The sequence below is a fragment of the Pseudophryne corroboree genome, chromosome 12, assembly GCF_028390025.1.
Source record: "Pseudophryne corroboree isolate aPseCor3 chromosome 12, aPseCor3.hap2, whole genome shotgun sequence".
NCBI classification, from domain to species: Eukaryota; Metazoa; Chordata; class Amphibia; order Anura; family Myobatrachidae; genus Pseudophryne; species Pseudophryne corroboree.
The window spans coordinates 74,315-98,639 of NC_086455.1; the positions used below are offsets into that span (position 1 = coordinate 74,315).

General features: G+C 48.9%; 1 protein-coding gene across 1 annotated transcript in view; it reads left to right on the plus strand.

The window, feature by feature from the left end:
* The window catches only part of ASH1L (ASH1 like histone lysine methyltransferase), a 204,060-nt gene that overhangs the window by 55,696 nt on the left and 124,039 nt on the right, over positions 1–24,325 (plus strand). Inside the window, exons 2-3 of the mRNA XM_063946605.1 lie at positions 5,213–9,095; positions 15,800–15,889. Coding sequence (XP_063802675.1) covers positions 5,213–9,095; positions 15,800–15,889 — 3,973 coding nt within the window. The remainder of the gene's footprint in view (positions 1–5,212; positions 9,096–15,799; positions 15,890–24,325) is intronic.

Below are 24,325 nucleotides of genomic sequence, written 5' to 3' on the forward strand. Positions count from 1 at the left end.
ATGCCAGTCTCCTGTAGGCAGACGTGATGGTATTTTTAGTTTGGGGATATAATACGGGGTGATATGCGATGCCAGTCTCCCGTAGGCAGACGTGATGGTATTTTTAGTTTGGGGATATAATACGGGGTGATATGCGATGCCAGTCTCCCGCAGGCAGACGTGATGGTATTTTTAGTTGCGGGATATAATACGGGGTGATATGCGATGCCAGTCTCCCGCAGGTAGACGTGATGGTATTTTTAGTTGCGGGATATAATATGGGGTGATATGCGATGCCAGTCTCCCGCAGGCAGACGTGATGGTATTTTTAGTTGCGGGATATAATACGGGGTGATATGCGATGCCAGTCTCCCGCAGGCAGACGTGATGGTATTTTTAGTTGTGGGATATAATACGGGGTGATATGCGATGCCAGTCTCCCGCAGGCAGACGTGATGGTATTTTTAGTTGCTATGAAGACATTTAGCATCCGCTGTATCTTGCTGCAGCTTTCTGTGGTTTCCATGGTGACAGTGACCTAATTCACAGAATACAGCAGCGTCTCGCCCCATGTATATACTGCATATTACAGGTGTATGATTCTGCTCCATCTCCTGTATGTATCACCTCATATTGCGCTCCCCGTTCCACCTGCTCTCCTGTAGCTGTATCATGGGGTGCTGTATTATATTCATCAGGAGCATTCTGTGCATCCTACAGCGTCAGCCCTACCTCATCACACTGCACTGCCCATACCTCATCACCGCCTCTTCACACTGCACTGCCCATACCTCATCACCTCCTCATACTGCGCTCCCCGTACCTCATCACCTCCTCCTTACACTGCACTCCCCATACCTCAGCTCCTCCTCCTCCTCACACTGCACTGCCCATACCTCATCACCTCCTCTTCACACTGCACGCCCCATACCTCATCACCTCCTCATACTGCACTCCCCATACCTCATCACCTCCAACTCACACTGCACTGCCCATACCTCATCACCTCCTCCTCACACTGCACTGCCCATACCTCATCACCGCCTCTTCACAATGCACTGCCCATACCTCATCACCTCCTCATACTGCGCTCCCCGTACCTCATCACCTCCTCCTCACACTGCACTCCCCATACCTCATCACCGCCTCTTCACACTGCACTGCCCATACCTCATCACCTCCTCATACTGCACTCCCCGTACCTCATCACCTCCTCCTCACACTGCACTGCCCATACCTCATCACCGCCTCTTCACACTGCACTGCCCATACCTCATCACCTCCTCATACTGCGCTCCCCGTACCTCATCACCTCCTCCTCACACTGCACTGCCCATACCTCATCACCGCCTCTTCACACTGCACTGCCCATACCTCATCACCTCCTCATACTGCGCTCCCCGTACCTCATCACCTCCTCCTTACACTGCACTCCCCATACCTCAGCTCCTCCTCCTCCTCACACTGCACTGCCCATACCTCATCACCTCCTCTTCACACTGCACGCCCCATACCTCATCACCTCCTCATACTGCACTCCCCATACCTCATCACCTCCTCATACTGCACTCCCCATACCTCATCACCGCCTCTTCACACTGCACTGCCCATACCTCATCACCACCTCATATTGCGCTCCTTGTACCTCATCACCTCCTCCTTACACTGCACTCCCCATACCTCATCACCTCCTCTTCACACTGCACTCCCCATACCTCATCACCTCCTCATACTGCACTCCCCATACCTCATCACCTCCTCCTCACACTGCGCTGCCCATACCTCATCACCTCCTCGTACTGCGCTGCGCTTCCAGTACCTCATCACCTCCTCCTCACACTGCGCTGCCCGTTCCTCATCACCTCCTCCTCACACTGCACTGCCCATACCTCATCACCGCCTCTTCACACTGCACTGCCCATACCTCATCACCTCCTCATACTGCGCTTCCTGTACCTCATCACCTCCTCCTCACACTGCACTGCCCGTACCTCATCACCTCCTCTTCACACTGCACTGCCCATACCTCAGCTCCTCCTCACACTGCACTGCCCATACCTCAGCTCCTCCTCTTCACACTGCACTCCCCATACCTCATCAACTCCTCATACTGCACTCCCCATACCTCATCACCTCCTCCTCACACTGCGCTGCCCATACCTCATCACCTTCTCATACTGCGCTTCCCGTACCTCATCACCTCCTCCTCACACTGCGCTGCCCGTACCTCATCACCTCCTCCTCACACTGCACTGCCTATACCTCATCACCTCCTCTTCACACTGCACTGCCCATACCTCATCACCTCCTCATACTGCGCTCCCCGTACCTCATCACCTCCTCCTCACACTGCGCTGCCCGTACCTCATCACCTCCTCTTCACACTGCACTGCCCATACCTCAGCTCCTCCTCCTCCTCACACTGCACTGCCCATACCTCAGCTCCTCCTCTTCACACTGCACTCCCCATACCTCATCAACTCCTCATACTGCACTCCCCATACCTCATCACCTCCTCCTCACACTGCGCTGCCCATACCTCAGCTCCTCCTCTTCACACTGCACTGCCCATACCTCATCACCTCCTCATACTGCGCTCCCCGTACCTCATCACCTCCTCATTACACTGCACTCCCCATACCTCAGCTCCTCCTCACACTGCACTCCCCGTACCTCATCACCTCCTCCTCACACTGCACTCCCCGTACCTCATCACCTCCTCCTCACACTGCACTGCCCGTACATCAGCTCCTCCTCCTCCTCACACTGCACTCCCCGTACATCAGCTCCTCCTCCTCCTCACACTGCACTCCCCGTACCTCAGCTCCTCCTCCTCATACTGCACTGCCCGTACCTCAGCTCCTCTTCCTCACACTGCACTCCCCGTACATCAGCTCCTCCTCCTCCTCACACTGCACTCCCCGTACATCAGCTCCTCCTCATACTGCACTGCCCGTACCTCAGCTCCTCCTCACACTGCACTGCCCGTACCTCAGCTCCTCCTCCTCCTCACACTGCACTTCCCATACCTCATCACCTCCTCCTCACACTGCACTCCCCGTACATCAGCTCCTCCTCCTCCTCCTCACACTGCGCTCCCCGTACATCAGCTCATCCTCCTCTTCATACTGCACTGCCCGTACCTCAGCTCCTCTTCCTCACACTGCACTCCCCGTACATCAGCTCTTCCTCCTCACACTGCACTCCCCGTACATCAGCTCCTCCTCCTCTTCCTCACACTGCACTGCCCGTACCTCCGCTCCTCCTCACACTGCACTGCCCGTACTTCAGCTCCTCTTCCTCCTCACACTGCACTGCCCATACCTCATCACCTCCTCCTCACACTGCACTGCCCGTACTTCAGCTCCTCTTCCTCCTCACACTGCACTGCCCATACCTCATCACCTCCTCACACTGCACTGCCCATACCTCATCACCTCCTCCTCACACTGCACGGCCCGTACCTCAGCTCCTCCTGCATCTCGGAGGAAATCACGCAAGTATTGGGAGTACATACAAATTCTATACAGATAGTTACAAGGACAGCAGTTGGGTTCATGGCCTTTAGCCCTATGAGACAGTAATGCTATCCACTACGCCAACAAAATCTACTTCATACCTGGGTCACAGGTGCTATACATGAGCTATATACTGAGATGTGCTGTCACAGGTGCTATACATGAGCTATATACTGAGATGGTGCTGTCACAGGTGCTATACATGAGCTATATACTGAGATGGTGCTGTCACAGGTGCTATACATGAGCTATACCAGAGATGGTGCTGTCACAGGTGCTATACATGAGCTATATACTGAGATGGTGCTGTCACAGGTGCTATACATGAGCTATATACTGAGATGGTGCTGTCACAGGTGCTATACATGAGCTATATACTGAGATGGTGCTGTCACAGGTGCTATACATGAGCTATATACTGAGATGGTGTTGTCACAGGTGCTATACATGAGCTATATACTGAGATGGTGCTGTCACAGGTGCTATACATGAGCTATATACTTAGATGGTGCTGTCACAGGTGCTATACATGAGCTATATACTGAGATGGTGCTGTCACAGGTGCTATACATGAGCTATACCAGAGATGGTGCTGTCACAGGTGCTATACATGAGCTATATACTGAGATGGTGCTGTCACAGGTGCTATACATGAGCTATATACTGAGATGGTGCTGTCACAGGTGCTATACATCAGCTATATACTGAGATGGTGCTGTCACAGGTGCTATACATGAGCTATACCAGAGATGGAGCTGTCACAGGTGCTATACATGAGCTATATACTGAGATGGTGCTGTCACAGGTGCTATACATGAGCTATATACTGAGATGGTGTTGTCACAGGTGCTATACATGAGCTATATACTGAGATGGTGCTGTCACAGGTGCTATACATGAGCTATATACTGAGATGGTGCTGTCACAGGTGCTATACATGAGCTATATACTGAGATGGTGCTGTCACAGGTGCTATACATGAGCTATATACTGAGATGGTGCTGTCACAGGTGCTATACATGAGCTATATACTGAGATGGTGCTGTCACAGGTGCTATACATGAGCTATATACTGAGATGGTGCTGTCACAGGTGCTATACATGAGCTATATACTGAGATGGTGTTGTCACAGGTGCTATACATGAGCTATATACTGAGATGGTGCTGTCACAGGTGCTATACATGAGCTATATACTGAGATGGTGTTGTCACAGGTGCTATACATGAGCTATATACTGAGATGGTGCTGTCACAGGTGCTATACATGAGCTATATACTGAGATGGTGCTGTCACAGGTGCTATACATGAGCTATATACTGAGATGGTGCTGTCACAGGTGCTATACATGAGCTATATACTGAGATGGTGCTGTCACAGGTGCTATACATGAGCTATATACTGAGATGGTGCTGTCACAGGTGCTATACATGAGCTATATACTGAGATGGTGCTGTCACAGGTGCTATACATGAGCTATATACTGAGATGGTGCTGTCACAGGTGCTATACATGAGCTATTTACTGAGATGGTGCTGTCACAGGTGCTATACATGAGCTATATACTGAGATGGTGTTGTCACAGGTGCTATACATGAGCTATATACTGAGATGGTGCTGTCACAGGTGCTATTCCCGGAGATGGTTCTAGCTCCTACCCCAGTACACACGTCAATTCCTTTCTGTAATTTGTGCCTTAATGTTTGTGTCTTCTAGGATTCCTCCAAGTTGCAGAAGAAGTCGGGAGATGGCGCCTCCGCTGACAGCACGAAGGTGGAGTGTGTGCCTGTCTGTCCTGGGGAGGAGAAGCCTTCACCTTTGCACTCAGAAACCATTGAGCACAGCAAGGCAGCAACACCCGGACTTGTTACTAACGGAGGCCCTGACTTAAAGGACAGGGTCCTGGCAAACGGCACAGCCGCCAGCGTTACCGAGAAACTCGCTCAGCTCATAGCAACGTGCCCGCCTTCCAAGTCTTCCAAAATCAGAGCCAAAAACTCGGCAACTTCAGCCCCTGCCAGTGTGGTTACTGAAAAGGACCCTTCCTCCCCGGCCATAGGGAGATCGGTTTCTCCTCCCATCACTGGTAGCGGTGGCCCAGATGACGGTGACAGGATGGGCAGCCAGGTGTTAGAGAGAAGTAGTGTACGGCAAGCCAAGGACAGCATCTTAGAGAAGTTCTGTATTAGTAGAGAGGTACCAAGTACTGAAAAGGATGCTGTTGTAGAGAGGGAGGCGGTACCAGGGGAGGACTGCTCCGCTGGTGGGCGAGGCTTTCCTGAAGCCACCATCCAGGAAAAGCTTTGTCCCGTATATTGCACTTCATTGGACTACAGCATGGGGGGGGCATCGTCTGCCAGGTCACCACTCGGTGCAGTTGGTGAGGGCAATCTCCCTTCACCGGCCCCAGAAACGTCTCTAGCGTCCTCCTGTATGAGCTCAAATGTGAATTGTCCCCAGTCCCCCTCTAATTCATTGCACTTAAACCCTGACACATCACGCGTGGAATGTATTGATGAGCCAAGTGACACAAGCCAGTTTACATCTGACACTTTACCTGCTAGCGTGGGTCACAGAACCTCTCCGCACTCTATAGATTTCTCACAAAGGGATAAAACCTCTAAAGAGGTCAAAAGTGTTTGTAGCGAGAATGTAAGGAGAACTCATTTGCCCTCTGGGCCTTGTGTATCTAACAAAAAGCCCACCCAGCGAGTGGAGCCTGGCAGCCACAAGTCAGACCCCTCTGTTGTCAGCTTTGCAAGTTTGCTTAGGAAAAAGCAATTGATAAAGGTAAGCAGCCTCGCAGAGAAGCAGTTTCATGCTGGCCAGCATGGGAACGCCAACGCACAGACCAAGCATTTCAAAAAAAGGAAGGGGAAAAAGCCCAGGTGGACTAAAGTACCTTTGAAAACCACTCGGCCCCCCAAGGAGTCATCAGAACATGAAGTATTGAAAACAAGCCACAAGCTCCAACAGTATGGACCTGAGAAATGCGTTGGACGGAATACATTTCTCAGCTATGTTACCAAATCTGTGGTGTCCAAACCAAGCACTTCCAATGAAGGCTCTATCAAGGAAACTCACAAACAAGCTCCTAAGCTTTTTAGTGCCCATAGGAACTACAAAATGGTTTGTCCTTCCAGAGACTATTTAGGTGCCCATAAACCTAAAAGAGGAAAGCCAAAAAGTAAAGACATGCCACATTTGGAAGGCCCTCCCAAGAGAGCTTTAAAAATCCCAGCTTTTAAGGTGGTCACCTCACAGTCTACAGAAGAACAAGGACCTCCTGTTCTTCAACCAGAGGTTGAGATGCCATCTCTAAAAACAAGTCTAACAAGACCGCTATTTCCCCGGAAGAGAGGGAGGCCGAGGAGGGATTCGGTCCCCCAAATGCGTACTCCGCCTGTCCTCTCTGTTGCACCTTTTTTGGTAACTGGTAGCCAGAAGCAAACCGAATGTGTAAGCGAGAAGCACCAAAATGAAGATCTCTTCCCTGGTAAGTTCCAGGGAGGAGATGAAGCCTACAAAATGGGCGACCACTGCACTGAGCCGGACAGGAAATCTCGAAAGAGAAATAATGGGCAAATTGTGAAAACTATTATTCGAAAGATAAATAAGATGAAAACGATTAAGAGAAAGAAGTTGCTGAGTCAGATACTCTCCAGTGCCGCCGAACAGAACTGCAAAGGGAAGGTCCAGACAAAGGCCCAAGAAACGGTCTCCACACTTGCGGCCACTTTTGGTTCTCGGTTGGGGCAGCAGATAAATGTTAGCAAGAAGGGAACCATCTACATTGGAAAGCGCAGAGGTAGGAAGCCAAAGGCAATGCCTGAATGTGATATGACCAAGAACCCTGCAAGTTGCCCGTCAGACAAAACAAGTCAGCAGGAATCTGCCACATTGTTGGGTCAGATTGTTCCACCGATCACATCTCCAGCTGGCTCTAATGCTGAAGTTCTTCCCTCCTCAATTAGTTCTCTCTCCTCTGGGGTAAGCGGCGCCCAGAGTCCAATGAGCAGTGATGCCAGCTTTGCAGAGCCAAACCCTGTGCCATATATACACATGCACCCCAGACATGGCACCTTTTTGCAGACACTCGCCATGAGGAAGGTATCCAAGGACTCTCGGCAGTTGTCCCCTCCAGCACTGTTGCCAAACTCTCCTTCTCACTTAAACGAAATGAGCTCCCTGAAGGAAGCCACGTCTTCGCCCATAAGTGAGTCTCACAGCGACGAAACCGTCCCTAGTGACAGTGGCATCGGAACGGATAACAACAGCACATCGGACCGGGCTGAGAAGTTCTGCGCTCAGAAGAAGAGGAGACACTCCTTCGAGCACATCTCCCTCATCACTCCCGAGACCTCGGCTGTTCTGAGCACCCTGAAGGAGAAACACAAGCACAAGTGTAAGCACAGGGGCTACGACTTTCTCAGCTACGACAAGATCAAGCGGCAAAAGAGGAAGCGCAAAAAGAAATATCCGCACCTGCGCAGTCGCCAGGATCCCGATTTCCTGGCAGAGTTAGAGGAGATTGTGAATCTCTTAAGTGACATCCACATAACTCACCGGAGTCACCATTTCATCCCCAGGGATCTGCTCCCAACTATATTCCGCCTGAACTTCAATAGCTTTTACAGTCATCCAACTTTCCCATTGGATCCTTTGCACTACATCCGGAAACCGGATTTGAAAAAGAAGAGGGGGCGGCCACCCAAAATGCGGGATGCGATTTCGGAGATGCCCTTTATGCACAGCCTTGAGTTCCCCCTCTCCGGCACTGGTTTTTATCCATCCTACAGCATGCCTTACTCTCCCTCTCCTCTTACCGCCACACCTATTGGCTTAAGTTATTATGGACGGTATCCGCCAACCATCTATCCCCCTCCCCCTTCTCCTTCATTTACCACGCCACTGCACCCCTCCTCTTACATGCACACAGGCCATTTATTACTCAATCCTGGCAAGTACCACAAGAAGAAACACAAGCTGCTCCGTCAGGAGGCCTTCCTGACCACCAGCCGGACCCCACTCCTGCCTGTGGGCACTTACCCCAGCGTCCCACCAGATATGGCCTATGGTTGGATGGTTGAGCACAAACACAGGCATCGACACAAACACAGAGAGCACCGATCTGACCAACAGCAGCTCTCCATGGACTCTCTGGGTGGGGTTGGCTCTTCCAGGACTGTTTTGGAATCTTTAAAACGTTACAGGTTTGGGAAGGACAGTGTAAGCGAGCGGTACAAACATAAAGACAAACACAGGTGTCACATAACTTGTAGTCACCTGTCACCCTCCAAGGGCTTATTAGCCAGAGATGAGCAGTGGGCTCGTAGAGAGACCTCCGACAGCTCTCTGGGCCTTCAGACTCCATTGCAAATAGACTGTTGTAATACTTCTCCAGGCCTCTCGTTAGGAGGCTTCGCTTCCAGCTCTGAGGCAGCCAGCAGTGATGAACACACCAACCTCTTCACAAGTGCAATAGGTAGCTGCCATGGCAGCATTCCCTCCACCGCTGGACGCAAAACGCTCAGCGACAGCCCATCCTTCTTTCCAGACCACAGATCAACGAGGAAGGAGACCCTCCAACCTCCGACAGGTAGGAATGTACTTCTGCCTTTGTACAGATATTCACACTTTAGTAGTTACAGGAGTCTATCACTAAACTTTTTGTTGCCGTGTTACGGCATATCCGTAATGGAAGAGGTCAGGCGGGTGACTTCTGGAAGATGTATGCTTGTTACCCCATGACAGGATCCACTTGCTGAGAGTACCTTGCACAGGGAGTGAGTTATTTCTGGGAAGTGAAGGTTACTAGTGTATGGCATACCTAGAGAATGGAGCTGGTACTGCTCAGGGAACCTCCGAGACACAGGTGATAAGGGAGCACTCGTGAGGGTTGTAGCCATCGGCATGCCTAGAGAATGTTGCTGGGACCTCTCAGGGAACCTCCGAGACACCGGTGATAAGGGAGCACTCGGCGAGGGTTGTAGCCATAGGCACACCTAGAGAATGGAGCTGGTACTGCTCAGGGAACCTACAGGTGATAAGGGAGCACTCGGTGAGGGTTGTAGCCAACGGCACGCCTAGAGAATGGAGCTGGTACTGCTCAGGGAACCTCAGAGACACCGGTGATAAGGGAGCACTCTGCGAGGGTTGTAGCCGTCGACACGCCTAGAGAATGGAGCTGGTACTGCTCAGGGAACCTCAGAGACACCGGTGATAAGGGAGTACTCGGTGAGGGTTGTAGCCATTGGCACACCTAGATAATGGAACTGGTACTGCTCAGGGAACCTCAGAGATACCGATGATGAGGGAGCACTCGGTGAGGGTTGTAGCCATTGGCACACCTAGAAAATGGAACTGGTACTGCTCAGGGAACCTCGGAGACACCGGTGATAAGGGAGCACTCTGTGAGGGTTGTAGTTATCGACACGCCTAGAGAATGGAGCTGGTACTGCTCAGGGAACCTCCGAGACGCCGGTGATAAGGGAGCACTCGGTGAGGGCTGTAGCCATTAGCACAACTAGAGAATGGAGCTGGGACCTCTCAGGGATCCTCAGAGATACAGATGATGAGGGAGCATTCGTGAGGGTTGTAGCCATCGACACGCATAGAGAATGTTGCTGGGGCCTCTCAGGGAACCTCAGAGACACCGGTGGTAAGGGAGCACTCTGCGAGGGTTGTAGCCGTCGACACGCCTAGAGAATGTTGCTGGGTCCTCTCAGGGAACCTCAGAGACACCAGTGATAAGGGAGCACTCTGCGAGGGTTGTAGCCATCGGCACACCTAGAGAATGGAGCGGGCACTGCTCGGGGAACCTACAGGTGATAAGGGAGCACTCGGTGAGGGTTGTAGCCAACGGCACGCCTAGAGAATGGAGCTGGTACTGCTCAGGGAACCTCAGAGACACCGGTGATAAGGGAGCACTCGGTGAGGGTTGTAGCCATTGGCACACCTAGATAATGGAACTGGTACTGCTCAGGGAACCTCGGAGACACCGGTGATAAGGGAGCACTCGGTGAGGGTTGTAGCCATCGACACGCCTAGAGAATCGAGCTGGTACTGCTCAGGGAACCTACAGGTGATAAGGGAGCACTCGGTGAGGGTTGTAGCCCTCGACAATCCTAGAGAATGGAGCTGGTACTGCTCAGGGAACCTCAGAGACACCGGTGATAAGGGAGCACTCGGTGAGGGTTGTAGCCATTAGCACAACTAGAGAATGGAGCTGGGACCTCTCAGGGATCCTCAGAGATACAGATGATGAGGGAGCATTCGTGAGGGTTGTAGCCATAGACACGCCTAGAGAATGTTGCTGGGACTTCTCAGGGAACCTCAGAGACCCTGGTGGTAAGGGAGCACTCTGCGAGGGTTGTAGCCGTCGACACGCCTAGAGAATGGAGCTGGTACTGCTCAGGGACCTACAGGTGATAATGGAGCACTCGGTGAGGGTTGTAGCCAACGGCACGCCTAGAGAATGGAGCTGGTACTGCTCAGGGAACCTCAGAGACACCGGTGATAAGGGAGCACTCGGTGAGGGTTGTAGCCATTGGCACACCTAGATAATGGAACTGATACTGCTCAGGGAACCTCAGAGATAGAGATGATGAGGGAGCACTCGGTGAGGGTTGTAGCCATTGGCACACCTAGATAATGGAGCTGGTACTGCTCAGGGAACCTCAGAGACACCGGTGATAAGGGAGCACTCGGCGAGGGTTGTAGCCATCGGCACACCTAGAGAATGGAGCTGGTACTGCTCAGGGAACCTACAGGTGATAAGGGAGCACTCAGTGAGGGTTGTAGCCAACGGCACGCCTAGAGAATGGAGCTGGTACTGCTCAGGGAACCTCAGAGACACCGGTGATAAGGGAGCACTCGGTGAGGGTTGTAGCCATTAGCACAACTAGAGAATGGAGCTGGGACCTCTCAGGGATCCTCAGAGATACAGATGATGAGGGAGCATTCGTGAGGGTTGTAGCCATCGACACGCCTAGAGAATGTTGCTGGTACTGCTCAGGGAACCTCAGAGACATCGGTGGTAAGGGAGCACTCTGCGAGGGTTGTAGCCGTCGACACGCCTAGAGAATGTTGCTGGGTCCTCTCAGGGAACCTCAGAGACAACAGTGATAAGGGAGCACTCTGCGAGGGTTGTAGCCGTCGACACGCCTAGAGAATGGAGCTGGTACTGCCCAGGGAACCTCAGAGACACCGATGATAAGGGAGCACTCGGCGAGGGTTGTAGCCACTGTAACGCCTGACATGGCATTGCCATTACACGTCAGGGTTTTCCTGCTCATGCAAGTACCAATGATGCAGTACAGCCTTGACTGGGCCACCTGCTGTCCCCTGCTCAGACTACTACTATACTGTGCTCTGTGTTTGCGTCCCTCTGACATGGACACAGGCTGCCCTAGTTGGCGTTTCTGTCCTGTCCTCAGAGGAAAATATGGGTCAGTGGAGAGGGATTCCTAGACGGAAAGGGTGTGGTATCAGGGTGTGAGGGAGAGATGGGTCTCCTGAAGGGTGACTTTCCCTGATTCTACAGCTGCTAGGTTCTGCAGCCGTGTCTGCATTGGTGTGGGTTGGATATGCTGACCCTGGTGAATTTTGGTTGTGTCCCCTTTCTCATATGCTCCATACTACAGAGGTCTGCTGGTTTCTTAGTGGTGTTGCAGCAGGGTTATCTATTGAAATTACAGATATAAAAAGAAAAAAAAAATTGATGACTCTGCCATTGCAGATGACGGCTGTTTAGATGTGATAGAGGTAGCGCTTGACATTGCAGGGAGACTACGGGGCAGTTTATAAATAGCATCTTCTAAAGTTATTCTGTATGCAGAACAATTGAGTAATGACCTTCAGACAGGAGCTACATCATTCTGGTGTATTGAAGTGGAGGGGGCGAGTAACGCTGTGTCTCCTGGACCCCACAGAGACACCAGTATTGACCGACAGCTGCTGAGGATACAGGATAGGTGATAGGGTTCACTGCCATGCGGGAGCGGGAAGTAGGGATCACTGCGATGTGGGAGTCCAGGTTTAGGCAATAGGGATTGCTAAAACCTGGGATTAAGAGATAGGGATCGCTGTTATGTGGGAGCTCAGGATCTGGGATTAGGCGATAGGGAACATTGATGTGAGAGCTCTGGATCTGGGATTAGGAGATGGGGATCATTGATTTAGGAGCTCAGGATCTGGGATTAGGAGATAAGGATTGCTGAGATGTAGGAGCTAAGGATCTGGGATTAGGAGATAAGGATTGCTGAGATGTAGGAGCTCAGGATCTGGGATTAGGATATAGGGATTGCTGAGATGTAGGAGCTCAGGATCTGGGATTAGGAGATAGGGATCATTGATGTAGGAGATCAGGATTTGGGATTAGGAGATAGGGATCATTGATGTGGAAACTCGGATCTGGGATTAGGCGATAGGGATCATTGATGTAGGAGCTCAGGATCTGGGATTACGGGATAGGGATCATTGTTGTAGGCGCTCAGGATCTGGGTTAGGTGATAGGGATCATTGATGTGGGATTAGGCGATAGGGATCATTGATGTGGGAGCTCAGGATCTGGGATTAGGAGATAGGGATCATTGATGTAGGAGATCAGGATTTGGGATTAGGAGATAGGGATCATTGATGTGGAAACTCGGATCTGGGATTAGGCGATAGGGATCATTGATGTAGGAGCTCAGGATCTGGGATTACGGGATAGGGATCATTGTTGTAGGCGCTCAGGATCTGGGTTAGGTGATAGGGATCATTGATGTGGGATTAGGCGATAGGGATCATTGATGTGGGAGCTCAGGATCTGGGATTAGGAGATAAGGATCATTGATGTAGGAGCTCAGGATTAGGCGATAGGGATCATTGATGTGGGAGCTCAGGATCTGGGATTAGGAGATAGGGATCATTGATGTAGGAGATCTGGGATTAGAAAATAGGGATCATTGATGTAGGAGCTCAGGATTAGGCGATAGGGATCATTGATGTGGGAGTTCAGGATCAGGGATTAGGAGATAGGGATCATTAATGTAGGAGATCAGGATCTCAGATTAGGAGATAGGGATTATTGATGTGGGATTAGGAGATAGGGATCATTGATGTGGGATTAGGTGATAGGGATCATTGATGTGGGATTAGGCGATAGGGATCATTGATGTGGGATTAGGCGATAGGGATCATTGATGTGGGAGCTCTGGATCTCGGATTAGGAGATAGGGATCATTGATGTGGGAGCTCAGGATCTGGAATTAGGCGATAGGGATCATTGATGTGGGAGCTCAGGATCTGGGATTAGGCGATAGGGATCATTGATATGGGAGCTCTGGATCTGGGATTAGGAGATAGGGATCATTGATGTGGGAGCTCTGGATCTGGGATTAGGAGATAGGGATCATTGATATGGGAGCTCTGGATCTCGGATTAGGAGATAGGGATCATTGATGTGGGAGCTCTGGATCTCGGATTAGGAGATAGGAATCATTGATGTGGGAGATCTGGGATTAGGAGATAGGGATCATTGATGTGGGATTAGGCGATAGGGATCATTGATGTGGGAGCTCTGGATCTCGGATTAGGAGATAGGGATCATTGATATGGGAGCTCTGGATCTCGGATTAGGAGATAGGGATCATTGATGTGGGAGCTCTGGATCTCGGATTAGGAGATAGGGATCATTGATGTGGGAGCTCTGGATCTTGGATTAGGAGATTGGGATCATTGATGTAGGAGATCAGGATCTCAGATTAGGAGATAGAGATTATTGATGTGGGTTTAGGAGATAGGGATCATTGATGTGGGATTACGCGATAGGGATCATTGATGTGGGATTACGCGATAGGGATCATTGATGTGGGAGCTCTGGATCTCTGATTAGGAGATAGGGATCATTGATGTGGGAGCTCAGGATCTGGAATTAGGCGATAGGGATCATTGATGTGGGAGCTCAGGATCTGGGATTAGGTGATAGGGATCATTGATGTGGGAGCTCAGGATCTTGGATTAGGAGATTGGGATCATTGATGTGGGATTAGGCGATAGGGATCATTGATGTGGGAGCTCAGGATCTGGAATTAGGCGATTGGGATCATTGATGTGGGAGCTCAGGATCTGGGATTAGGAGATAGGGATCATTGATGTGGGATCTCAGGATCTGGGATTAGGAGATAGGGATCATTGATGTGGGAGCTCTGGATCTGGGATTAGGAGATAGGGATCATTGATGTGGGATTAGGCGATAGGGATCATTGATGTGGGAGCTCAGGATCTGGGATTAGGCGATTGGGATCATTGATGTGGGAGCTCAGGATCTGGGATTAGGCGATTGGGATCATTGATGTGGGAGCTCAGGATCTGGGATTAGGCGATTGGGAATATTGATGTGGGATTAGACGATAGGGATCATTGATGTGGGATTAGGCGATAGGGATCTGGGATCATTGATGTGGGATTAGACGATAGGGATAATTGATGTGGGAGCTCTGGATCTCGGATTAGGAGATAGGTTTCATTGATGCGGGAGCTCTGGATCTCGGATTAGGAGATAGGGTTCATTGATGCAGGAGCTCTGGATCTCGGATTAGGAGATATGGATCATTGATGTGGGAGCTCTGGATCTCGGATTAGGAGATAGGGATCATTGATGTGGGAGCTCTGGATCTCGGATTAGGAGAAAGGGATCATTGATGTGGGAGCTCTGGATCTCGGATTAGGAGACAGGGATCATTGATGTGGGAGCTCTGGATCTCGGATTAGGAGACTGGGATCATTGATGTGGGAGCTCTGGATCTCGGATTAGGAGATAGGGATCATTGATGTGGGAGCTCTGGATCTCGGATTAGGAGATAGGGATCATTGATGTGGGAGCTCTGGATCTGGGATTAGGCGATTGGGATCATTGATGTGGTATTAGGCGATAGGGATCATTGATGTGGGAGCTCAGGATCTAGGATTAGGCGATTGGGATCATTGATGTGGGATTAGACGATAGGGATCATTGATGTGGGATTAGGCGATAGGGATCTGGGATTAGGCGATTGGGATCATTGATGTGGGATCTCTGGATCTCGGATTAGGAGTTAGGCATTGCTGCAATGTGTAAAATCAGGATCTACCAGGTTCCTGCGGCGCTGTGTAGGGAATAATACTCATACGGCGCCATCAAGTGTCCGCAGCGCCATACAGAGATAGGTGATATAGGAAGGGTAGTAATATTCTCTGTAGGTCTCGGAGCCTATACGCTGTTGTTATACGGACCGGATTTTCTGACAGTCTTCATGTATTCATCTATGTAATATTCAGCATCCCAGGAGCGGAGTTTACGGACGCCAGAGACTGCGACTTGTAGCCCATCCAGGAGGAGGACGCTATCGGAGAGCACTTCGTGTTCTGGTGAGTGACGTTCATGTGCTGAATGTGCTACTACTCCCAGCATCTCTGCGTAATATTAATGGCTCAGTAATGTGCCGTCTGCTCATCCTTAATATAAAAACAAAGTATACATTGTGTGGTCTCCTCTATTCTGTCCTGTCACATATAGACCTGTGTTACCATACATCTCTCCTCCCTGTAATGTGCTATATGTGACAGTGCTGGATCCTCTATACTGTCCTGTCACATATACACCTGTGTTACCATACAGCTCTCCTCCCTGTAATACACTGTAATGTGCTATATGTGACAGTGCTGGATCCTCTATACTGTCCTGTCACATATAGACCTGTGTTACCATACAGCCCTCCTCCCTGTAATACACTGTAATGTGCTATATGTGACAGTGCTGGATCCTCTATACTGTCCTGTCACATATACACCTGTGTTACCATACAGCTCTCCTCCCTGTAATACACTGTAATGTGCTATATGTGACAGTGCTGGATCCTCTATACTGTCCTGTCACATATACACCTGTGTTACCATACAGCTCTCCTCCCTGTAATACACTGTAATGTGCTATATGTGACAGTGCTGGATCCTCTATACTGTCCTGTCACATATAGACCCGTGTTCCCATACAGCTCTCCTCCCTGTAATACACTGTAATGTGCTATATGTGACAGTGCTGGATCCTCTATACTGTCCTGTCACATATAGACCCGTGTCCCCATACAGCTCTCCTCCCTGTAACACACTGTAATGTGCTATATGTGACAGTGCTGGATCCTCTATACTGTCCTGTCACATATAGACCCGTGTTCCCATACAGCTCTCCTCCCTGTAATACACTGTAATGTGCTATATGTGACAGTGCTGGATCCTCTATACTGTCCTGTCACATATAGACCTGTGTTCCCATACAGCTCTCCTCCCTGTAATACACTGTAATGTGCTATATGTGACAGTGCTGGGATCCTCTATACTGTCCTGTCACATATAGACCTGTGTCCCCATACAGCTCTCCTCCCTGTAACACACTGTAATGTGCTATATGTGACAGTGCTGGATCCTCTATACTGTCCTGTCACATATAGACCTGTGTTACCATACAGCTCTCCTCCCTGTAATACACTGTAATGTGCTATATGTGACAGTGCTGGATCCTCTATACTGTCCTGTCACATATAGACCTGTGTCCCCATACAGCTCTCCTCCCTGTAATACACTGTAATGTGCTATATGTGACAGTGCTGGGATCCTCTATACTGTCCTGTCACATATAGACCTGTGTTACCATACAGCTCTCCTCCCTGTAATACACTGTAATGTGCTATATGTGACAGTGCTGGATCCTCTATACTGTCCTGTCACATATAGACCTGTGTTACCATACAGCCCTCCTCCCTGGAATACACTGTAATGTGCTATATGTGACAGTGCTGGGATCCTCTATACTGTCCTGTCACATATAGATCTGTGTTACCATACAGCTCTCCTCCCTGTAACACACTGTAATGTGCTATATGTGACAGTGCTGGATCCTCTATACTGTCCTGTCACATATAGACCTGTGTTACCATACAGCTCTCCTCCCTGTAATACACTGTAATGTGCTATATGTGACAGTGCTGGATCCTCTATACTGTCCTGTCACATATAGACCCGTGTTCCCATACAGCTCTCCTCCCTGTAATACACTGTAATGTGCTATATGTGACAGTGCTGGGATCCTCTATACTGTCCTGTCACATATAGACCTGTGTTCCCATACAGCTCTCCTCCCTGTAATACACTGTAATGTGCTATATGTGACAGTGCTGGATCCTCTATACTGTCCTGTCACATATAGACCTGTGTTACCATACAGCTCTCCTCCCTGTAATACACTGTAATGTGCTATATGTGACAGTGCTGGATCCTCTATACTGTCCTGTCACATATAGACCTGTGTTACCATACAGCTCTCCTCCCTGTAATACACTGTAATGTGCTATATGTGACAGTGCTGGGATCCTCTATACTGTCCTGTCACATATAGACCTGTGTTTCCATACAGCTCTCCTCCATGTAATACAGTGTAATGTGCTATATGTGACAGTGCTGGGATCCTCTATACTGTCCTGTCACATATAGACCTGTGTTCCCATACAGCTCTCCTCCCTGTAATACACTGTAATGTGCTATATGTGACAGTGCTGGATCCTCTATACTGTCCTGTCACATACAGACCCGTGTTCCCATACAGCTCTCCTCCCTGTAACACACTGTAATGTGCTATATGTGACAGTGCTGGGATCCTCTATACTGTCCTGTCACATATAGACATGTGTCCCCATACAGCTCCTCCCTGTAATACACTGTAATGTGCTATATGTGACGGTGCTGGGATCCTCTGTACTGTCCTGTCACATATACACCTGTGTTCCCATACAGCTCTCCTCCCTGTAATACACTGTAATGTGCTATATGTGACAGTGCTGGATCCTCTATACTGTCCTGTCACATATAGACCTGTGTTACCATACAGCCCTCCTCCCTGTAATACACTGTAATGTGCTATATGTGACAGTGCTGGATCCTCTATACTGTCCTGTCACATATACACTTGTGTTACCATACAGCTCTCCTCCCTGTAATACACTGTAATGTGCTATATGTGACAGTGCTGGATCCTCTATACTGTCCTGTCACATATACACCTGTGTTACCATACAGCTCTCCTCCCTGTAATACACTGTAATGTGCTATATGTGACAGTGCTGGATCCTCTATACTGTCCTGTCACATATAGACCCGTGTTCCCATACAGCTCTCCTCCCTGTAATACACTGTAATGTGCTATATGTGACAGTGCTGGATCCTCTATGCTGTCCTGTCACATATAGACCCGTGTCCCCATACAGCTCTCCTCCCTGTAACACACTGTAATGTGCTATATGTGACAGTGCTGGATCCTCTATACTGTCCTGTCACATATAGACCCGTGTTCCCATACAGTCTCCTCCCTGTAATACACTGTAATGTGCTATATGTGACAGTGCTGGATCCTCTATACTGTCCTGTCACATATAGACCTGTGTTCCCATACAGCTCTCCTCCCTGTAATACACTGTAATGTGCTATATGTGACAGTGCTGGGATCCTCTATACTGTCCTGTCACATATAGACCTGTGTCCCCATACAGCTCTCCTCCCTGTAACACACTGTAATGTGCTATATGTGACAGTGCTGGATCCTCTATACTGTCCTGTCACATACAGACCCGTGTTCCCATACAGCTCTCCTCACTGTAATACACTGTAATGTGCTATATGTGACCGTGCTGGATCCTCTATACTGTCCTGTCACATACAGACCCGTGTCCCCATACAGCTCTCCTCCCTGTAATACACTGTAATGTGCTATATGTGACAGTGCTGGATCCTCTATACTGTCCTGTCACATATAGACCTGTGTTCCCATACAGCTCTCCTCCCTGTAATACACTGTAATGTGCTATATGTGACAGTGCTGGATCCTCTATACTGTCCTGTCACATACAGACCCGTGTCCCCATACAGCTCTCCTCCCTGGAATACACTGTAATGTGCTATATGTGATAGTGCTGGATCCTCTATACTGTCCTGTCACATATACACCTGTGTTCCCATACAGCTCTCCTCCCTGTAATACACTGTAATGTGCTATATGTGACAGTGCTGGGCTCCTCTATACTGTCCTGTCACATATAGACCTGTGTTCCCATACAGCTCTCCTCCCTGTAATACACTGTAATGTGCTATATGTGACAGTGCTGGATCCTCTATACTGTCCTGTCACATACAGACCCGTGTTCCCATACAGCTCTCCTCCCTGTAATACACTGTAATGTGCTATATGTGACAGTGCTGGGATCCTCTATACTGTCCTGTCACATATACACCTGTGTTCCCATACAGCTCTCCTCCCTGTAATACACTGTAATGTGCTATATGTGATAGTGCTGGGATCCTCTATACTGTCCTGTCACATATAGACCCGTGTTCCCATACAGCTCTCCTCCCTGTAATACACTGTAATGTGCTATATGTGACAGTGCTGGATCCTCTATACTGTCCTGTCACATATAGACCTGTGTCCCCATACTGCTCTCCTCCCTGTAATACACTGTAATGTGCTATATGTGACAGTGCTGGGCTCCTCTATACTGTCCTGTCACATATAGACCTGTGTTCCCATACATCTCTCCTCCCTATAATACACTGTAATGTGCTATATGTGACAGTGCTGGGATCCTCTATACTGTCCTGTCACATATAGACCTGTGTTCCCATACAGCTCTCCTCCATGTAATACACTGTAATGTGCTATATGTGACAGTGCTGGGATCCTCTATACTGTCCTGTCGCATATAGACCTGTGTTCCCATACAGCTCTCCTCCCTGTAATACACTGTAATGTGCTATATGTGACAGTGCTGGGTCCTCTATACTGTCCTGTCACATACAGACCTGTGTCCCCATACTGCTCTCCTCCCTGTAATACACTGTAATGTGCTATATGTGACAGTGCTGGATCCTCTATACTGTCCTGTCACATACAGACCCGTGTCCCCATACAGCTCTCCTCCCTGTAATACAATGTAATGTGCTATATGTGACAGTGCTGGGATCCTCTATACTGTCCTGTCACATATAGACCTGTGTTACCATACAGCTCTCCTCCATGTAATACACTGTAATGTGCTATATGTGACAGTGCTGGAATCCTCTATACTGTCCTGTCACATATAGACCTGTGTTCCCATACATTTCTCCTCCCTGTAATACACTGTAATGTGCTATATGTGACAGTGCTGGATCCTCTATACTGTCCTGTCACATACAGACCCGTGTCCCCATACAGCTCTCCTCCCTGTAATACACTGTAATGTGCTATATGTGACAGTGCTGGATCCTCTATACTGTCCTGTCACATATAGACCCGTGTTCCCATACAGCTCTCCTCCCTGTAATACACTGTAATGTGCTGGATCCTCTATACTGTCCTGTCACATATAGACCCGTGTTCCCATACAGCTCTCCTCCCTGTAATACACTGTAATGTGCTATATGTGACAGTGCTGGGATCCTCTATACTGCCCTGTCACATATAGACCTGTGTTCCCATACAGCTCTCCTGCCTGTAATACACTGTAATGTGCTATATGTGACAGTGCTGGGCTCCTCTATACTGTCCTGTCACATATACACCTGTGTTCCCATACAGCTCTCCTTCCTGTAATACACTGTAATGTGCTATATGTGACAGTGCTGGGATCCTCTCTACTGTCCTGTCACATATAGACCTGTGTTCCCATACAGCTCTCCCTGTAATACACTGTAATGTGCTATATGTGACAGTGCTGGGATCCTCTATACTGTCCTGTCACATATAGACCTGTGTTCCCATACAGCTCTCCTCCCTGTAATACACTGTAATGTGCTATATGTGACAGTGCTGGGATCCTCTCTACTGTCCTGTCACATATAGACCTGTGTTCCCATACAGCTCTCCTCCATGTAATACACTGTAATGTGCTATATGTGACAGTGCTGGGATCCTCTATACTGTCCTGTCACATATAGACCCGTGTTCCCATACAGCTCTCCTCCCTGTAATACAATGTAATGTGCTATATGTGACAGTGCTGGGATCCTCTATACTGTCCTGTCACATATAGACCTGTGTTATCATACAGCTCTCCTCCATGTAATACACTGTAATGTGCTATATGTGACAGTGCTGGGATCCTCTATACTGTCCTGTCACATATAGACCTGTGTTACCATACAGCTCTCCTCCCTGTAATACACTGTAATGTGCTATATGTGACAGTGCTGGGATCCTCTATACTGTCCTGTCACATATAGACATGTGTTCCCATACAGCTCTCCTCCCTGGAATACACTGTAATGTGCTATATGTGACAGTGCTGGGATCCTCTATACTGTCCTGTCACATATAGACATGTGTTCCTATACAGCTCTCCTCCATGTAATACACTGTAATGTGCTATATGTGACAGTGCTGGGATCCTCTATACTGTCCTGTAACATATACACATGTGTTCCCATACAGCTCTCCTCCATGTAATACACTGTAATGTGCTATATGTGACAGTGCTGGGATCCTCTATACTGTCCTGTCACACATAGACCTGTGTTACCATACAGCTCCTCCCTGTAATACACTGTAATGTGCTATATGTGACAGTGCTGGGTCCTCTATACTGTCCTGTCACATATACACCTGTGTTACCATACAGCTCTCCTCCCTGTAATACACTAATGTGCTATACGTGACAGTGCTGGGATCCTCTATACTGTCCTGTCACATATAGACCTGTGTCCCCATACAGCTCTCCTCCCTGTAACACACTGTAATGTGCTATATGTGACAGTGCTGGATCCTCTATACTGTCCTGTCACATACAGACCCGTGTTCCCATACAGCTCTCCTCCCTGGAATACACTGTAATGTGCTATATGTGATAGTGCTGGATCCTCTATACTGTCCTGTCACATATACACCTGTGTTCCCATACAGCTCTCCTCCCTGTAATACACTGTAATGTGCTATATGTGACAGTGCTGGGCTCCTCTATACTGTCCTGTCACATATAGACCTGTGTTCCCATACAGCTCTCCTCCCTGTAATACACTGTAATGTGCTATATGTGACAGTGCTGGATCCTCTATACTGTCCTGTCACATACAGACCCGTGTTCCCATACAGCTCTCCTCCCTGTAATACACTGTAATGTGCTATATGTGACAGTGCTGGGATCCTCTATACTGTCCTGTCACATATACACCTGTGTTCCCATACAGCTCTCCTCCCTGTAATACACTGTAATGTGCTATATGTGATAGTGCTGGGATCCTCTATACTGTCCTGTCACATATAGACCCGTGTTCCCATACAGCTCTCCTCCCTGTAATACACTGTAATGTGCTATATGTGACAGTGCTGGATCCTCTATACTGTCCTGTCACATATAGACATGTGTCCCCATACTGCTCTCCTCCCTGTAATACACTGTAATGTGCTATATGTGACAGTGCTGGGCTCCTCTATACTGTCCTGTCACATATAGACCTGTGTTCCCATACATCTCTCCTCCCTATAATACACTGTAATGTGCTATATGTGACAGTGCTGGGATCCTCTATACTGTCCTGTCACATATAGACCTGTGTTCCCATACAGCTCTCCTCCATGTCATACACTGTAATGTGCTATATGTGACAGTGCTGGGATCCTCTATACTGTCCTGTCACATATAGACCTGTGTTCCCATACAGCTCTCCTCCCTGTAATACACTGTAATGTGCTATATGTGACAGTGCTGGATCCTCTATACTGTCCTGTCACATACAGACCCGTGTCCCCATACAGCTCTCCTCCCTGTAATACAATGTAATGTGCTATATGTGACAGTGCTGGGATCCTCTATACTGTCCTGTCACATATAGACCTGTGTTACCATACAGCTCTCCTCCATGTAATACACTGTAATGTGCTATATGTGACAGTGCTGGAATCCTCTATACTGTCCTGTCACATATAGACATGTGTTCCCATACAGATCTCCTCCCTGTAATACACTGTAATGTGCTATATGTGACAGTGCTGGATCCTCTATACTGTCCTGTCACATACAGACCCGTGTCCCCATACAGCTCTCCTCCCTGTAATACACTGTAATGTGCTATATGTGACAGTGCTGGATCCTCTATACTGTCCTGTCACATATAGACCCGTGTTCCCATACAGCTCTCCTCCCTGTAATACACTGTAATGTGCTATATGTGACAGTGCTGGATCCTCTATACTGTCCTGTCACATATAGACCTGTGTTCCCATACAGCTCTCCTCCCTGTAATACACTGTAATGTGCTATATGTGACAGTGCTGGGATCCTCTATACTGCCCTGTCACATATAGACCTGTGTTCCCATACAGCTCTCCTGCCTGTAATACACTGTAATGTGCTATATGTGACAGTGCTGGGCTCCTCTATACTGTCCTGTCACATATACACCTGTGTTCCCATACAGCTCTCCTTCCTGTAATACACTGTAATGTGCTATATGTGACAGTGCTGGGATCCTCTCTACTGTCCTGTCACATATAGACCTGTGTTCCCATACAGCTCTCCCTGTAATACACTGTAATGTGCTATATGTGACAGTGCTGGGATCCTCTATACTGTCCTGTCACATATAGACCTGTGTTCCCATACAGCTCTCCTCCCTGTAATACACTGTAATGTGCTATATGTGACAGTGCTGGGATCCTCTCTACTGTCCTGTCACATATAGACCTGTGTTACCATACAGCTCTCCTCCATGTAATACACTGTAATGTGCTATATGTGACAGTGCTGGGATCCTCTATACTGTCCTGTCACATATAGACCTGTGTTA